This window comes from Lepus europaeus, chromosome 3 (genome assembly GCF_033115175.1).
Source record: "Lepus europaeus isolate LE1 chromosome 3, mLepTim1.pri, whole genome shotgun sequence".
Classification (NCBI taxonomy): Eukaryota; Metazoa; Chordata; class Mammalia; order Lagomorpha; family Leporidae; genus Lepus; species Lepus europaeus.
In genome coordinates this window covers 97,207,945-97,226,422 of record NC_084829.1, presented here as the reverse complement: position 1 = coordinate 97,226,422, position 18,478 = coordinate 97,207,945, and the positions used below count along the sequence as shown (strand labels likewise).

At 41.6% G+C, this 18,478-nt stretch overlaps 1 protein-coding gene across 2 annotated transcripts in view; it reads left to right on the top strand.

Moving 5' to 3' along the window:
• Positions 1-490: 490 nt before the first annotated feature.
• Positions 491-18,478, top strand: part of CCNC (cyclin C) — a 38,184-nt gene continuing 20,196 nt past the window's right edge. For both annotated transcript variants that reach the window (XM_062186547.1, XM_062186548.1), the window contains exons 1-5: positions 491-753; positions 6,677-6,783; positions 8,008-8,092; positions 8,245-8,314; positions 13,255-13,306. In XM_062186547.1, coding sequence (XP_062042531.1) covers positions 722-753; positions 6,677-6,783; positions 8,008-8,092; positions 8,245-8,314; positions 13,255-13,306 — 346 coding nt within the window. In that variant the 5' untranslated portion in view covers positions 491-721. The remainder of the gene's footprint in view (positions 754-6,676; positions 6,784-8,007; positions 8,093-8,244; positions 8,315-13,254; positions 13,307-18,478) is intronic.

Sequence of the window (18,478 nt, the reverse complement as noted above, 5' to 3'; positions counted from 1 at the left end):
GCCCCTGCATCCACTTGGGAGACCTGAGGAAGATCCTGGCACCTGCGTAGGCCTGGTGCAGCCCCAGCCCTTGCAGCCACTTGAGTGAATCAAGGGAGGCAAGGCATCTCTTTGTCTCTATAACTCTGCATTTTACATAAATAAGCCGTTTGCATTGGACGCTGTCTGCTAGAAACTAAGAACGCTTGATAGATGGAGTCAAAATCATGATTCACTTCTCTTTCCAACCGCAGGAAAAAGGGAAGTCAACAAATCTTGTACTTTGTTATAAAGTCATTATGTTCTTTTTGGATACCTGAAAGATGGACCACAAAATTATAAACTGGGCGCTTGCTCCAAGATCTCTCCATTCAGCAAATCCAGCGAGAACAGAACACAAAGGTTGCGCGGGTTCCGAGCCGGAACCGGCACGAAACTCTCGCGAGAGCTTTCCGACCGACGCAAGCCCTCCCGAGGACTTGTTCCCGTCTGCCGCCTCGCTTCCTCAACTACCGCAGGACGGGCCGGAACTTTTGTCCGTGGGAACGGGTTTACACGTTGAGTGTTGCCAGCCGGCGTGAAGAAGAATAGGGATCCATCCTCTTCCTCTCGCCGTAGCCGCCGCTGAGCCAAGCTGAGCTGATCCGATCTAGGAGCGCGGTTACCGGACGGGCTGGGTCTATGGTCGCTCCGCGGGCCGCTCCGCCGGCTGGTGCTTTTTTATCAGGGCAAGCTGTGTTCCATGGCAGGGAACTTTTGGCAGAGCTCCCACTAGTAAGTGATCTTCCGTGTTCTCGGCCGGTGCTGGTTCTTAGGGGTTGGTGAGAACGGGGCCTGCAACTCCCCTCCGTGTGGATCCCGGCCCCGGTCCGCGGCGCCGGTGAGGTCCCCATGGGAGGCGGCGGCAGCCGGAAGTGAAGTGCGCTTTTCTGAGGCGACTCTCCTGCCAGGCTGCCGGCCGGGATTTGCGGGAGAAGGATCTGTGAGCGGGAAAGCTGGGGGAAGGAGGTTGAGTGGGAGAAGGAAGGTTCAGGAGTTTGATTTGGAGTCTGGGATTAGCTAGTCGGGCAGCACGAGGTGTGCACAGGTATGGGAAGTGTGAGATCAGGACCGTGAAGCAGTCTGTTCGCAGAGTCGTGGCTTCCTTTTCTCCGGGGTTTCTTCAGGATGTCGGCCTCGTGGTACTGTGCCATTTACCTTCTGTGTCGAGTGGGTTTGATATGAATCAGAGGATAGGCGGGAAGCAGGCTTATTTCTAGCTCGTGATCGGTTCCAGTAACTATGCCTAGGTGGAGTTCCATGTTCTAAAAATTTATCCATTTCCTTCCCTGTGTCTTATATTTTATCTTAAAACTGCATTTCTCATTGATTGTGATGAGTAAATTTGTGCTTCTGTCAGCGACCACGAGCGTGTTAGAGTGATAGAAAAACTTTGTCCCTAAGTACATTTGTTTAAGCAGATGGGAAGGTGCGTGTTAGAGCTACTTGAACATTGACTAGGCTTTCCTTTGTAGTGCAAGAATGATCTCAGCTTGATAAAGGTATCTTAGTGTAAATTTTTCATTCTAAGAACATTAGTAAATGTATCTTACGTTTTGTTTCTGTGAATAGGATCGGTTTTTATTCATTTTTTAACCATTTGCATAAGAAAAAACAATGGGCTTATTAACTTTCAGAAAAACCTTTTCTTGCTATACAGTCAATCTATGAAGTGCTGTAGAGGCTTTCCTCCCATTCATATTTTTGTTTTACATTGTTGTCACTGAAATATTTTCTTGGGCAAAGTTAAAATATACAAACGTTAAATAGTGGAGAAGAGATTCTGTTTCTTTGAAAGAAGCTGAGAGAATTTACAGGTAGCTAGCTGTTGATTGTCACTTCTTCAACTTAAAAAGATAATGCTCCCCTTCCTCTTTTTTAAGGTGAAAAATCCTTTTTTTTTTTTTTTAAATAATGCTCTTATTTACTGTTGGCATTATAAAAAAGTTATCCTTTCACTCTTTTTAATTAAAGACTTATTTATTTATTTATTTGAAAGTCAGAGAGAAGGAGAGGCAGAGAGACAGAGATAAGTCTTCCATCCACTGGTTCACTCCCCAGTTGCTGCAACAGCCCAAGCTGTGCCAATCCAAAGCCAGGAGCCTCTTCTGGGTCTCCCACATGGGTGCAGGGGCTCAAGGACTTGGGCCATCCTCCATTGCTTTCCCAGGCTATAGTAGAGAGCTGGATCGGAAGGGGAGCAGCCAGGCTTGAACCTGTGCCCCTATGGATACTGGCACTGCAGGCGGCGGCTTTACCCACTATGCCACAGTGCCAGCCTCAATCTTTCACTTTTTAAAAAAATTAATTAATTAATTTTCATTTTTTGCCAGGCAGAGTTAGTGAGAGAGAGACAGAGAAAGAGTTATAGACAGTTCCTTCCTTTGGTTCACTCCCCTAATGGCTGCTACAGCCAGTGCTGCACCGATCTGTAGCCAGGAGCCGGGTACTTCCTCCTGGTCTCCCATGCGGGTGCAGGAACCCAAGCACTTGGGCCATTCTCTGCCCTCCGGGGCTACAGCAGAGAGCTGGACTGGAAGAGGAGCCACCAGGACTAGTACCCAGCGCCCCAACCAGAACTAGAACCCGGGGTGCCGGCGCCACAGGCAGAGGATTAGCCAAGTGAGCCATGGCGCTGGCCAATCTTTCACTTTCTGAATACAAAATTAAACATGCTTTTTAAAAATTATCTTTGCCTCCCATTTAAAATAGTCTTGGTTGTCTTATTCTTATTCCTTGAGAATCATGGAATGTCAGATTTTCGAAGGGTAATGAGCAAGAAAAACAAGATAATTCCGGATGAACAAGATTTTGAAAGGCTGTTGTTTTAGGTGAATTTGATGAACAAGGGGGCAAAAGTTCTATTTCATGCCTCTTAAGATGAACTTTTTCTGCCGACGCTGCAGCTCACTTGGTGAATCCTCCGCTTGGGGCGCCGGATTCTGTCCCGGTTGTTCCTCTTCCAGTCCAGCTCTCTGCTGTGTCCCGGGAAGGCAGTGGAGGATGGCCCAAGTGCTTGGGCCCTGCACCCACATGGGAGACCAGAAGAAGCACACCTGGCCCCTGGCTTCGGATTGGCGCAGCACGCCGGCGGCCATTTGGGGGGTGAACCAACAGAAGGAAGACCTTTCTCTCTGTCTCTCTCTCTCTCACTAACTCTGCCTGTCAAAAAAAAAAAAAAAATGAACTTTTTCACATAATTTCTGAACTCAGCATGTCATTTTTTTCTCTACTAGCATATGAAATAATAGTGCATCTTACATATAATCTTAAATTTGGTGAAAGGTAGCAGTCTTCTTGATTTATCTCTCACACAAAGTGCTTATTAGGAAACCCTTAAAAATATTTATTTGTGAAGTTTAAAAACAAAATGATTGTTGAGATGTAATTTAAGAGCAAATCACAATATACTTGTATTTGAGACTGTTGAAGTAGAACAAAACTTGTTCTTTGGCCAAAATTCAGTAAAACTAGAAGGGCAGTAAATATTTGCTCGTTGACTGAACAAATTAATGGGTAGGTAGCAAAAATAAAAATTATAGGGCAAGCATTGTGGCATAGCAGGTGAAGCCACCACCTGCAACACTGGCATCCCACATGGGCACCACTTCTAGTCCCAGATACTCCACTTCCGATCCAATTCCTTGCTAATGCTCGTGGAGAAGCAGTGGAAGATGGCCCAAGACCTTGGGCCCCTGTACCAGTGTGGAAGACCTGGATGGAGTTCCAGGCTCCTGGCTTTTAGCCTGGTCCAGCCCTGGGCCATTGTGGTCATTTGGAGAGTGAATCAGCAGATAGAAGATCTGTCTCTCCAGCCTTCCTTCTCTCTAGTCTGCCTTTCAAGTAAATAAATAAATCTTTAAAAAAATTTATAAAACCAACTTATTATATCAAAGAGAAAAAATACAATTACATTGTACCTAGAAAATCAGATCTATATAATTAGGATATAGCCAAAACTGAATTTATTAGAAAGTCATTGTCTTGAATAACTCAGAAAAAAATAAAAATAAATTAAATATTAATGCTATATTAAAAAGGAAACTGAAATAAACTTGTGGAAATTGAAAGGAACACAATAAAGTAATACTGATTTTGATGTATTAAAGGAAAAGATTATAAGAGCTGGTTATTTCTGAGAAAAAACAAAAAAATAATACACTAAGCTAATTAAATCAAGGAAAATAATATAATACAAGAATATATAAAGATCAGGAATTTGGAAAGCTAGTAAACCCAGAGTAACTCTTGGGTCATCTCCTTGGCAATAAATATGAAAGCCAAAACAAATTAAGAAAATTACCAGAGAGCTCCTTGAAAAATGCTTGAATCCCACATTATTTCGTGGGTAAATTCCTGTTAGCTTTAAGAGGATTTGCTATTGAAATTGTTCTAGTTCATAAATAAAGAAGAAACATTTCCAGTTCCTTTTTTTTTTTTAAGATTTTGTTTATTGAGAGGTAGAATTATAGACAGAGAGAGGGAAAAATATTGGCATTAGTTCATGGAGTTAAATATCTTAAGACACATGAATTATTAATAGGAATGGAAATTGGTATAACTTTTCCGGAATGCAAACTGACAGTGTATATCAAAGTTACCATGAAAACTTGCCCATTACTTTTACTTCTAGAAAATTGTATTAAATTTATTATTACTTTTTATTTATTTGAGAGGTAGAGTTACAGAGAGAGAGAAAGGTCTTCCACCCACTGGCCACAATGGCCAAGTTCAGGAGCCAGGAGCTTCTTTCGGGTGTCACACATAGGTGCAGGGGCCCAAGTATTTGGGCCATCTTCTTTTACTTTCCCAGACCATAGCAGAGAGCTTAATCAGAAGAGGAGTAGCCAGGACTAGGACTGGTGCCCATATGGGATGCTGGCTTTAGCCTACTATGCCACAGTGCCAGCCCCTTAAATATATTATTAATCAAATATGCAAGGATCAATTACAAGGATATTCATTGCATTATTTGTGGTAGTAAAAAAAAATGATAACCTACATCCCAATCAATAGGGATTGGCTAAATTATGATCCATCCTTAACACTGTGCAGCTTATTTAAGAGGATTCTGAATAACAAATTAAGTGCTATAAAGACATAACAAAACAGGTTGCAGAATAGTGTTTAAATTTTTTTTTATCATATAAGTTTCAAATCTAACATTACTGTACTTGACTAGGCAAGAGAAGGAGTCTATCCGTGTAAAATTCTGAAGCAGCTTTTAACATGGTTGGAATTTATAGTAGGGAAACTACCCTAGTTACTCGGGACAATTGAGAAAAGATAACACTTCACTAAGTCTAAAAGCACCATCATTGGTGCCAAATAATTCCATCATAACCTTACATCACTAATAAAGAATAAACATGTTGGCAGTTAGGCAGTGGGCTTTGTGGCCCTGTGGGTTAAACCACAGCTTGAGGTGCCTGCATCCCATACTGGAGTGCCAATTCAAGTCCTAGCTACTCTGGTTTCAATCCAGCTTCCTACTAAGGCACCTGGGAAGGCAGCACATTATGGCCTCAGTGCTTGGGTTTCTGTCACCCGCTGGAGGCTGGGATGGAATTCTTGGCTCTTGGCTTTGACCTGCCCTACCCTTCTGTTGTAGCCATTTGGGGAGTGAATGAATAGATGAAAGATCTCTCTCTCTCTCTGCCACTCTGCTTTATATTAAATAAATAAATAAATTTTTCAATAAAAACATGCTGCCAAGTAAATGATAAAGCATTACTGGTCGTAAGATACATCTTGATATCAGAGACTTAGAATCAATGAAATACAAAATGAGCTAATAACAGGAGGAAGAAGGAAAAGATTTGTGTGGAATTTTTTTCTGGACAAATTTACATTATTAATGAAATACTTATTTAATTTGAAAGACAATTTGCGCTCCTATCTGCTGGCCCACTTCCCAAATATCTACAACAGCTGGGCCTGAGTCTGGCTGAAGCCAAGAGCCAGAAACCCAAGCTGGGTATCCCACACAGGTGGTGGTGACCCAGCAATCAGCCATCACTGCTGCTTACCAGGAAGCTGGAATTAGGAGTAGAGATGGGACTGAAACCCAGGCTCTCTGATAATGGGATGCTGGTGTCCCAACCAGCAGCTTAACCAGTTGTCCAAACGCCCACCCCAATAATTCTTACTGGTAATTCACTTTTCTTTCTTTCTTTTTTTTTTTTTTTTTGACAGGCAGAGTGGATAGTGAGAGAGAGACAGAGAGAAAGGTCTTCCTTTTTGCCGTTGGTTCACCCTCCAATAGCCGCTGTGGCCAGCACATCGTGCTGATCCGAAGCCAGGAGCCAGGCGCTTCTCCTGGTCTCCCATGCTGGTGCAGGGCCCAAGCACTTGGGCCATCCTCCACTGCCTTCCTGGGCCATAGCAGAGAGCTGGCCTGGAAGAGGGGCAACCGGGATAGAATCCGGCGCCCCAACCGGGACTAGAACCCGGTGTGCCAGCGCCACTAGGCGGAGGATTAGCCTGTTAAGCCATGGGGCCGGCCACTGGTAATTCACATTCTAAGAAATATGAGAGATATTATCTTTTAAGGTTACTCCATCTCTTTGTGCCTCTTAAAGTAACAAGGTGCTTATTTTGGTGTGTTTTCTGTGATCTTGCTTTACATGTCTTCTTTAATATCTCTACTTCTTCCTAGTTTGCAGTGGATTTTGGATAAACAAGATCTGTTGAAGGAGCGCCAAAAGGACTTAAAATTTCTCTCAGAAGAAGAATATTGGAAATTACAAATATTTTTTACAAATGGTAAACATTATTTTAATTGGTTGAAATTGTGTAAGTAGTTACCCCTGAATGAGAATGTTTTTGTAAGGTAATTTGATGGTTATGGTCCATACTTAAATTTTTTATTTGTACATAAATCTTTTTATGACTTACATTCATCTTTTTTTTTAGTGATTTAAATGAAGTGTCTTGTGCATCTTACATGTCAGAGGCACTCAAGGCAATTTACAATGTTAACTGATCTCCTAGGCCTCAATAATGGATTATTACTGTTTTCAAAAAGTTTTAAAATTTTATTTTCATTTTTATTTGAGAGATGCAGACAGGCAGACAGGGAGATCTTTCATCTGTTGGTTCACTCCCCAGATGCATGCAACAACCAGGTCTGGGCCAGGCTGAAACCTGGAGCCCACAACTCAATCCAGATCTCCTATGTGGGGGGTAGGAAGCTGGGTACTCAATCCATCATCTACTTCTGTCCAGAGTGCTTCATCAGCATGAAGCTGAAGTAGAAGCTGAGGAGCTGGGACCTGAGTCAGGCTTGTGGGCATCCCAAGTGGTGTCTTAACTTTGCATAGGCCCACCCCCAATCATGTATTATCAAACTCAGTTTAAGCTTGGCTAAAGCAAAGTACTTGGAGAGTAAATAATTCTTTAGTTGAATATTATATAGTGGTCTCTCCTATCTTAGAACTAGCTTTGTAGGAAAGGGGATTTAGAGTTGAAAGACCTTTACACTGACAGGTGCTATAGGTTTGTCACATGATCTTTGTCTCAGTTCACTTTTCTATAAACCTACCTCGCTGTTTTGAGGATTCATTATGGGTTTTTTTTTTTTTTATAAATTGTATAAAGTAGTAGCTATAATGAGTTGTATAGGTTATTGAACATTTTCTTTTTATATTGTAAAGATAATATGAAAAGCATTAAAAATATTTATAAGATAGAAGGGAAGTATCTATCATTCAATCTCCTTAATATAAGGATATATTTTGTTTGGGGCAATTTCTTTTCCTCTCTTTTTGTTCATTATGCTTATATATGTATATGTATTTTTGTATTTTTATATGTATTATATGTATTTTTGTATAAATTTGCAAATCCTTGCACTAAACCACTGTGAGCCAAATGGAGCTTTATAGCATGTGTAGGTTTTTTTCCCTTTGTTAAAAATGAGTATAGTCATGTTCATGATGAATAACAATACCAGAAGATATACTTAAAATTTTACTGTTTCCCTTTTAGTTATCCAAGCATTAGGTGAGCATCTTAAATTAAGACAACAAGTTATTGCCACTGCTACAGTCTATTTCAAGAGATTCTATGCCAGGTAGGACTGTTTTATTTTGGAAATATACTAGATGTCTTAAAAACTCTTATTTAATGTTGATGCATCATGTATGCCGTAGAGTTAACTTGATATTTTTTCTTCAGTGTGTTTTTCAATGAGTGACCCTTAACTTTGTTTTATGATATTTTTAGGTATTCTCTGAAAAGTATAGATCCTGTATTAATGGCTCCTACATGTGTGTTTTTGGCATCCAAAGTAGAGGTATAAAACAGTTTTCTGTTTTTCATCATTATTGGTTAATCTGCCCCAGTTGTCACATTACTTATTTAAAGATAGTAGTAGATGATAATTTAAGCAAAATACAAAAATGACATAAAAATCAAAGAAATACATACATAAATTTGTGTAATTATTTTTTTATGGGCTTATTTGGCGCTTAACAGAGTACCAAGTGCTTTTGTAAATCTTTTTACAAGTATTAACTGACTTAATCCTCATAAAAAATGGAATATGTGATAGTAGAGTTCCTACTTTATAAATGAAGGAACTGAGGCACAAAGAGATTAAGAATTTGCCTATATTTGTACAACTGGTAAATCGCAGAGCAAGTATTTTGAACTGTGAGAGTCTAGTTCCTACTCCTATTTTCTTATTTTTTGTTTTGCAGCCTTTAAGATTTTTAATTGTTTTGTACAAGTAGAATTCAATAAATGTCCTAGCTTGTTTCCTATAACCTAAGAGTGTCCCTCTTTGCATATGCTTATTGCTACTCTCTTCCCTCCTTTCCTTGGGGTGATTGGCTGCCTACCAAGCCATCAGGAAAACAAAGGAATGGCAGTGATTAGGAGAGGCTACAGCTATACAGATTCTATCAAATAAAAATCTGGGTAGTGAGGGTAGAAAATTGAGGTAAGGGAGAGAAGAAACATAGGCACTTAGAGCTGAGACTGAATTTTTGCTTAACCTATTTATCTTTTCAACATTTTTGAGAGAGCTCTGCAAAAATCCAGACAGTAGTAGTAGATATCAACTGGTTTTTTAATCCATTCAGTTTTTTTTTTTTTTTTAATTTTTATATATTTATTTGAAAGAGTAACCGGAGAGAGAGAGAGGGGTCTTCCATACGCTGGTTCACTCTCCAGATGGCCACAATGGGTGGAGCTGCACCGATCTGAAGCCATGAACCAAGAGCTTCTTCCAGGTCTCCCATGGGGGTGCAGGGACCCAAGGACTTGGGCCATCTTCTACTGCTTTCCCAGGTCATAACAGCGAGCTAGATAGGAAGTGGAGCCGCTGGATCTCGAACCGACGTCCATATGGGATGCTGGCACTGCAGGCGGCGGCTTTACCCACTATGCCACAGTTCTGGCCCCCATCCATCAGTCTTTAGTATTACAAAGCCTTTGTACTGTGTTTCTATTTTTAGATATCTTTACAATAGTAGTGATATTCTTGAATATTGAGTTTTTTTTAAGATTTATTATTTGAAAGGCAGAGTGACAAAGTGAGGGGGGGGGCATCCATTTGATGATTTAGTCCCCAAGTGACTGAAAAGATCTAGGTTGGGCCAGACCTAAGTCAGGAGCCAGGAATTCCACCTGGGTCTCCCACATGGATGGTAGGGAGTCAAGCACTTGGGCCATCTTCCACTGCTTTCCCAGTCACATTAGCAGGTAATTACATTGGAAGTAGAACAGCCAGTATACAAACTGGCATTCCAATGTGGGATGCCAGCGTTGTAGGTGGTAGCTTAACTTGCCACAATGCCAACCCATCTGAATATGATTTTAGCCTATTGTTATTTTTTTTTTTTACTCATTTTGATTTAGCTTTGTTTTAGCTATTGTTTAGGATTATCACTGACATTTCTCCCAACTATTATCTCAAGAATGAGAATTGACCCTATTAGAAAGAATACTAAGGAAAACGTTTTAGTGGTTTAATATTTTTCAATTTTAGAGGTAGTTTAAGGAGGCAGAACTGGCTTTGTTAAGTTTTTTTTTTTTTAAAGATTTATTTATTTGAGAGGCAGAATTATAGACAGTTATTCGATGCCTTGGTTTGCTCTCCAAATGGCTGCAATGGCAAGGGCTGGGCCAATCTGAAGCCAGGAACCAGGAACTTCCTCTAGGTCTCCCACCTGGGTGCAGGGGCCCTGGTGCTTGGACTGTCTTCCATTGCTTTCCCAGGCCATCAGCAGGGAGTTGGATTGAAAGTGGAGCAGCTGGGACCTGAACCAGCACCCATATGGGATGCAGGTGCCACAGGCAGAGGCTTAACTTACTATGCCACAGTGCTGGCCCCTGTTAAGTTCTTTAATGGAAAAGAAAATGTTTATAAAACAATTTTAATATGGGTCTATTTTTTACAAATATTGCCATGTAATGGCTATTTTTATATATCAAGCACAACCAGTATTTGATACCAAGAAAAAAACCTTATTAAACATCTATAAGCTTTATAGATTAATTTAGATACTTTGTTGTTGTTTTTTTTTTTTTTTTCATTATTGAATTTTTAAAAGAGATTTATCTTATTTATTTGGCTGGCGCCGTGGCTCAACAGACTAATCCTCCACCTAGCGGCGCCGGCACACCGGGTTCTAGTACCGGTCGGGGCACCGGATTCTGTCCTGGTTGCCCCTCTTCCAGGCCAGCTCTCTGCTATGGCCCGGGAGTGCAGTGGAGGATGGCCCAAGTACTTGGGCCCTGCACCCGCATGGGAGACCAGGAGAAGCACCTGGCTCCTGCCTTTGGATCAGCGTGGTGCACTGGCCGCAACGGCCATTGGGTGTGAACCAACAGAAAAAGGAAGACCTTTCTCTCTCTCTCTCTCTCTCTCTCTCTCTCTCTCTCTCTCTCCTTTCTCTCTCTCTCTCACTGTCCACTCTGTCAAAAAAAATAAATAAATAAAAATTAAAAAAAAAAGATTTATTTATTTGAAAGAGTCACAGAGAGAGGTAGAGACAGAGAGGTCTTCCATCTGCTGGTTCACTCTCCAGATAGCCACAATGGCTGGAGCTGAGCCGATCCAAAGGCAGGAGCCAGGAGTTTCTTCCGGATCTCCCATGTGGGTGCAGGGGCCCAAGGACTTGGGCCATCTTATACTGCTTTCCCAGGCCATAGCAGATAGCTGGATCAGAAGAGGAGCAACTGGTACTAGAACTGGCGCCCCTATGAGATGCTTGCACTTCAGGCCTGGGCTTTAACCTGCTGTGCCCCTTTTTATTTAATTTTTTTAAAGACTTATCTTATTTGAAAGGCAGAGTTACAAGGGAAGAGGGGCAGACAGAGAGATCTTCCATCTGCTGGTTCATTTCCCAAATGGCTATAGTGGCCACAACTATGAGTCAGTCTAAAGCCAGGAGCCAGGAGCTTCATCTGGGTCATCCACATAGGTGCAGAGACCCAAGGACTTGGGCCATCTTCTGCTTTCCCAGGTGTATTAGCAGGGAGCTGGATTGGAAGTGGAGCAGCCAGGACTTGAACTAACATCAATCTGGGATGCTGCCATTGCAGACATGGGCTCAACCCATTATACCACAACACCAACCCTGCATGATTTAATTTACTCAGTAGAACTCTGTTATGTGGTTTACTGACTGAAAACCATATAAGAATTTTAGATATGGAATTATTCCTACAAACAAAAATTTGGTTGTAGTAGTATTCTTTTAATCTCTAATTATATAGTGTTTTTAAATATATAAATATGGGGGCCAGTGCTGTGGCACAGCGTGTTAACGCCCTGGCCTGCAGCGCCAGCATCCCATATGGGTGCCGGTTCGAGGCCCGGCTGCTCCACTTCTGATCCAGCTCTCTGCTTTGGCCTGGGAAAGCAATATAAGATGGCCCAAGTCATTGGGCTCCTGTACCCGCGTGGGAGACCGGAAGAAGCTCCTGGCTCCTCGCTTCGGATTGGCACTGTTCCGGCCATTGTGGCCATATGGGGAGTGAACCATCGGATGGAAGACCTTTCTCTCTCTCTCTCTGCCTCTCCTCTCTCTGTGTAACTTTGACTTTCAAATAAAAAAAATCAATCTTTAAATAAATCTTTTTGTGTTTTGTTCAGGTGTACAGGAAAGGGATTTAGAAAAATGTCTCAGGCTTTAGTTTTTATTTTAAGTTATTATGGTTGGAGGTATGTATGTGCATATACACACACACACATACACACATACATACTTTTCTCCTATATAGAATAAGAATGTAGTTGAAGGTTTTTGAATAGATTCTTAGTTTTTTTTTTTTTTTTTTTATAAAGAACCAATTTTTGGCTGGCGCCGTAGCTTAACAGGCTAATCCTCTGCCTTGCGGCGCTGGCACACCGGGTTCTAGTCCCGGTTGGGGTGCCGGATTCTATCCTGGTTGCCCCTCTTCCAGGCCAGCTCTCTGCTATGGCCCGGGAAGGCAGTGGAGGATGGCCCAAGTGCTTGGGTCGTACACCCGCATGGGAGACCAGGAAAACAACCTGGCTCCTGGCTTCGGATCAGCATGATGCGCCGGCCGCAGCTGCCATTGGAGGGTGAACCAACGGCAAAGGAAGATCTTTCTCTCTGTCTCTCTCTCTCACTATCCACTCTGCCTGTCAACAACAACAAAAAAAAGAACCAATTTTTGATTTTTCTGTTTTAAAATAAAGTACTCTAGGAATCTTATGACTTAATCTAAAATTAAATGACAAAGTAATGTATGTAAAATACATTGATAAATTTTAATTTTTTAAATTGATGCTATATTACATAAAAAGAGAAAGTGCGAATTGACTTTGAAAGGCTTATGTTACATCATTCTTATCTCCCTGTTCCAAAAAGGATAATAATTATATGGCCATTTGAGTTCTTTTTTGGTGATATTAAAGCTTATTTTATTCAGTATTTATTCTTGCAATTAAATGTGGAGTATAAAGTCTTCTTGGAAACTAAATGTAAAAAGCGCTGACACTTTAGGACTTGGTATTCTAGTTCAATATCGTCTATTGATATTAAATTATAAAATTAAGTTTTTTCTTAAATTGTGGCAATTTTAAGGGAAGGTAAAACCTTTAGAAATTTAAGGACTGCATGCATCAAGTGGGTAGACAGTGAACAGACTATAAATGTGGCAGGGGAGCTGGGAAATTACTGTTTTGAATAGATCTCAGATACCCTTAGGTTTATTGAGTTAATGTGTATCTGACTTTGTCCACTTTTCTTTCTCTAGGAATTTGGAGTAGTCTCAAATACAAGATTGATTTCTGCTGCTACTTCTGTATGTAAGTGTAAAAAATGTACCTTGCTATATGGTTGTATGTATGAAAATTCCATAGTATATAGATATTTTTTAGTTTATGAGATTTTTTGAGAGCTTAGTTGGGTTTATTAAATCTCCTAGTGATAGCTTTATGATTGGCTATTTGGCAAAGGAGGCACTTTTAAAACCACCTATAGTATTATTTCTAAGACATTAATTTTAGTGTTAAAAATGGTCACTCCGAGATGACCACAATGGCCTGGGTCTGGGTGAGGCCAAAGCTAGGAGCTTCTTCTGGGTCTCCCACATGGGTGCAGGGGCTCAAGGACTTGGGCCATCCTCCACTGCTTTCCCAGGCTGTTAGTAGGGAACTAGATTGGAAGTGGAGCAGCCAGGACTTGAACTGGTGCCCATGTGGGTTGCCAGCACTGCAGGTGGTGGCTTTGCCCATTATGCCACAGCACTGTCCCCATAAACTATTTCTTTAGCAACTATAGTTTCTTCTTTGATGGGAATTATGTATTTTCAAGCTTTCATATAGAAAAACATGATAGAGGAAAAAAAGGTACTGACTGGGTAGTCAGAACAACTGAATTTTGGCATCAGTCGGTCTCTTAAGTAGCTATATGAAACTTGGAAGCAGCGATGTAGCCTTGAGCCAAGTTTCTTTACCTCCTCTTTTTTTTTTTTTTTTTAATTTTTATTTATTTATTTTTTTTTGACAGAGTGGACAGTGAGAGAGACAGAGAGAAAGGTCTTCCTTTTTCCATTGGTTCACCCTCCAATGGCCTCTGCGGCCGGCGCACTCCTCTTGACTTTGATATAAAAAGACTGGGTTTAGTTGTGAGTCATGACACAATTTTTTTTTTTTTTTGGCCAGGCAGAGTTAGACAGAGAGAAGGAGACAGAGTTATAGACAGTGAGAGAGACAGAGAAAGGTCTTCCTTCTGTTGGTTCACTCCCCAAAGGCCGCTATGGCCGGTGCGCTGCGCTGATCCAAAGCCAGGAGCCAGGTACTTCCTCCTGGTCTCTCATGCGGGTGCAGGGCCCAAACAGTTAGGCCATCCTCCACTGCACTCCTGGGCCACAGCAGAGAGCTGGACTTTAAGAGGAGCAACCGGGACAGAATCCGGCGCCCCGACCGGGACTAGAACCTGGGGTGCCGGCGCCACAGGCAGAGGATTAGCCTAGTGAGCTGTGGCGCCGGCCATGACACAATTTTAAAACACTATTCATAGTTGTTAACATTATGTTATGCCCCATCTTTACAGATTAAGCCAAAGGCATCACCTAACAAAAAAATCATTTAGACTTTTTAAGAAATTGGGGATGTCATTGTGGGCGCATCAGGTTGATTTACTGCCTGTGATGCCAGCACATCATATCAGAGTGCTGGTTTGATTTCTGGCTGCTCTGCTTCTGATCCAACTCCCTGCTGATGCACTTGGGAAAGCGGTGGAAGATGCCCAAGTACTTAGGTCCCGGCCAGCCATGTGGGCATGCTGGATGGAATTCTGGGCTCCTGGTTTCAGTCTCAACCAGTCTTGGCCATTGCAGGCATTTGGGAAGTAAACCAGTGGATGAACATTCTCTGTATAGCTCTCTTCTCTCTATCATTCTGCCTTTCAAATAAATACATACATAAATAAATCTTTTCTAAAAAAGTTATTTCCGTGATCTACACAGGAGAGGTGGGTGGCAACTTTTTGAGTTTTAAGTTTGTGAGCCAGACTGACTTTTCTACTTTTGGGCATTTTCCTTTCTAAAAAAGGTATAATAATCTGATCCAATCTTTTCTGTGTTATGTCTTAATTCTTTTTTTTTTTAAAGATTTATTTATTTACTTGAAAGTCAGAATTTCACAGATAGAGAAGGAGAGGCAGAGAGAGAGAAAGGTCTTCCATCTGCTGGTTCACTCCCCAAATGGCTGCAACAGCTGGAACTGTGCCGATCGAAAGTAAGGAGCCAGGAGCCTTCTCCAGGTCTCTCACAGGACGTGGGCCATCTTCTGCTTTTCCAGGCCACAGCAGAGAGATGGATTGGAAGTGGAGCAGCCGGGACTCAAACCGACGCCCATATAGGATGCCAGCACTTCAGGCAGCTGCTTAACCCACTACACCACAGTGCCAGCCCAGTCTTTTTTTTTTTTTTTTTAACGATTTATTTTATTTATTTGAAAGACAGAGTTACAAAGAGAGAGGTCTTCCATATTCTGGTTCACTCCCCAGATGGCCCCAATGGCTGGAGCTGAGCTGATCAGGAGCCACGAACTTCTTCCAGGTCTCGCATGTGGGTGCAGGGGCTCAAGGACTTGAGCCATCTTTTTTTTTTTTTTTTTTTTTTTTTTTTTTTAAGATTTATTTATTTATTTGAAAGAATTACACAGAGAGAGCAGCAGAGGCAGAAAGAGAGAAGTCTTCCATCCACTGGTTCACTTCCCAGATGGCCACAACAGCCAGAACTGTGCTGATCCAGAGCCAGGAGCTTCTTCCAGGTCTTGCATGTGGGTGCAGGGGCCCAAGGATTTGGCCCATCTTCTACTGCTTTTCCCAGGCCATAGCAGAAACCTGGATCGGAAGAGGAGCAGCTGGGACTAGAACCAGCCCCATATGGGATGCCGGCGCTTTAGGCCAGGGCTTTAACCCCCTTCGCCACAGCGCTGGCCCCAGGCCATCTTCCACTGCTTTCCCAGGCCATAGCAGAGAGCTGGATCAGAAGAGGAGCAGCTGGGACTAGAACCAGCATCCATATGGGATGCTGGCGCTTCAGGCCAGGGCTTTAACCCACTGTGCCATGGCACTGGCCCCAGTCTTAATTCTTTTAAGGATTTAAGACTAGTAGTTTTGCCAAAAATATACCAAATATATCACATTGATGAAATAGTGAATTGTTCTCTGGAAAACTGAATTAAAAAACTAATAACTAGAAGGGATTTATACCAAAATATTAACAGTACTCATCTCTAATGGTAAATTATCGGTGCCTTATTTTCTTGCTATGTTAGTCTCTGACTTCTAAACTCTTTGGAAAGTATATAAATATGTGTATATATACTTATACATATATACATATACATATACACACACACACACATATATATATTTTATGTAAGGTACCTATTACCAAGGTTTATTTCATTACATTTTCATGCAAAGTCTTAAAAATATCTTCATCAAAGGTTTGGTTACCAACAAATAGAAAAATTTTAGGCTATTTAAAAAAATGTTTCAGTTTTTGCAGTTTATTTGAGGATAGAAAAAAAGAGATCATGTGCTCCCATCTACCAGTTTACTTCCACAGTGCCTGCAGTGGCCAGATTTGAGCCAGGCCAAAGCCAGTTGGGAACTCCATTCAGATCTCCCATGTGGGTGTCAGGAGTTTAATTCTTTTTTTTTTTTTTTTAATTTAGTAAATATAAATTTCCAAAGTACAGTTAATGGATTACATTGGCTCCCCCCCCCCATAACTTCCTCCCACTCGCACCCCTCCCATCTCCCACTTCCTCTCCCATTCCATTCACATCAAGATTTGTTTTCAATTATCTTTATATACAGAAGATCAATTCAGTATATATTAAGTAAAGATTGCATCAGTTTGCACCCACACAGAAACACAAAGTGTAAAAATACTGTTTCAGTACTAGTTATAGCATTACTTCACATTGGACAACACATTAAGGACAGATCCCACATGAGAAGTAAGTACACAGTGACTCCTGTTGTTGACTTAACAATTTGACACTCTTGTTTATGGCATCAGTAATCTCCCTAGGCTCTAGTCATGAGTTGCCAGGGCTATGGAAGCCTTTTGGATTCGCCGACTTCTATCTTATTCCGACAGGGTCATAGAGTGGAAGTTCTCTCTTCCCTTCAGAGAAAGGTACCTCCTTCTTTGATGGCCCCGTTCTTTCCACTGGGATCTCACTTGCAGAGATCTTTCATTTAGGTCTTCTTTTTTTTTTTTTTTTCCCAGAGTTTCTTGGCTTTCCATGCCTAAAATACTCTCATGGGCTCTTGAGCCAGATCCGAATGCCATAAGGGCTGATTCTGAGGCCAGAGTGCTGTTTAGGACATCTGCCATTCTATGAGTCTGCTGTGTATCCCGCTTCCCATATTGGATCGTTCTCTCCCTTTTTGATTCTTTCAGTTAGTATTAGCAGACATTAGTCTTGTTTGTGTGATCCCTTTGACTCTTAGACCTATCATTGTGATCAATTGTGAACTGAAGTTGATCACTTGGACTAGTGAGATGGCATTGGTACATGCCACCTTGATGGGATTGTATTGGAATCCCCTGGCACGTTTCTAACTCCACCATTTGGGGCAAGTCCGATTGAGCATGTCCCAAATTGTACATCTCCTCCCTCTCTTTTTCCCACTCTTATATTTAACAGGGATCACTTTTCAGTTAAAATTTAAACACCTAAGAATAATTGTGTGTTAATTACAGAGTTCAACCAATAGTACTAGAACAAAAAAAATACTAAAATGGATAAAGTATTACATTGTACATCAACAGTCAGGACAAGAGCTGATCAAGTCACTGTTTCTCATAGTGTCCATTTCACTTCAACAGGTTTCCCCTTTGGTGCTCAGTTAGTTGTTGCCGATCAGGGAGAACATATGATATTTGTCCCTTTGGGACTGGCTTAATTCACTCCGCATAATGTTTTCCAGATTCCTCCATCTTGTTGCAAATGACTGGGTTTCATTGTTTTTGACTGCTGTATAGTATTCTATAGAGTACATGTCCCATAATTTCTTTATCCAGTCTACTGTTGATGGGCATTTGGGTTGTGAATTGTGAATTGAGCTGCAATAAGCATTAATGGGCAGACAGCTTTTTTGTTTGCCATTTTAATTTCCTTTGGGTAAATTCCAAGGAGTGGAATGGCTGGGTTGTACGGTAGGGTTATGTTCAGGTTTCTGAGGAATCTCCAGACTGACTTCCCTAGTGGCTTAACCAGTTTACATTCCCACCAACAGTGGACTAGTGTTCCTTTTTCCCCACATCCTCTCCTCATCCTCACCTCACCCCGGTTAGAATGGCTCACATTCAGAAATCTACCAACGATAGATGCTGGAGAGGAATCTAATTCTTTCAACCTTCACCACTGCCTCCCAGGGTCTGTGTTAGTGGGAAGCTGGAGTCAGAAGCTGGAGCTGGGGGCCGGCGCCGTGGTGCAGTTAATCCT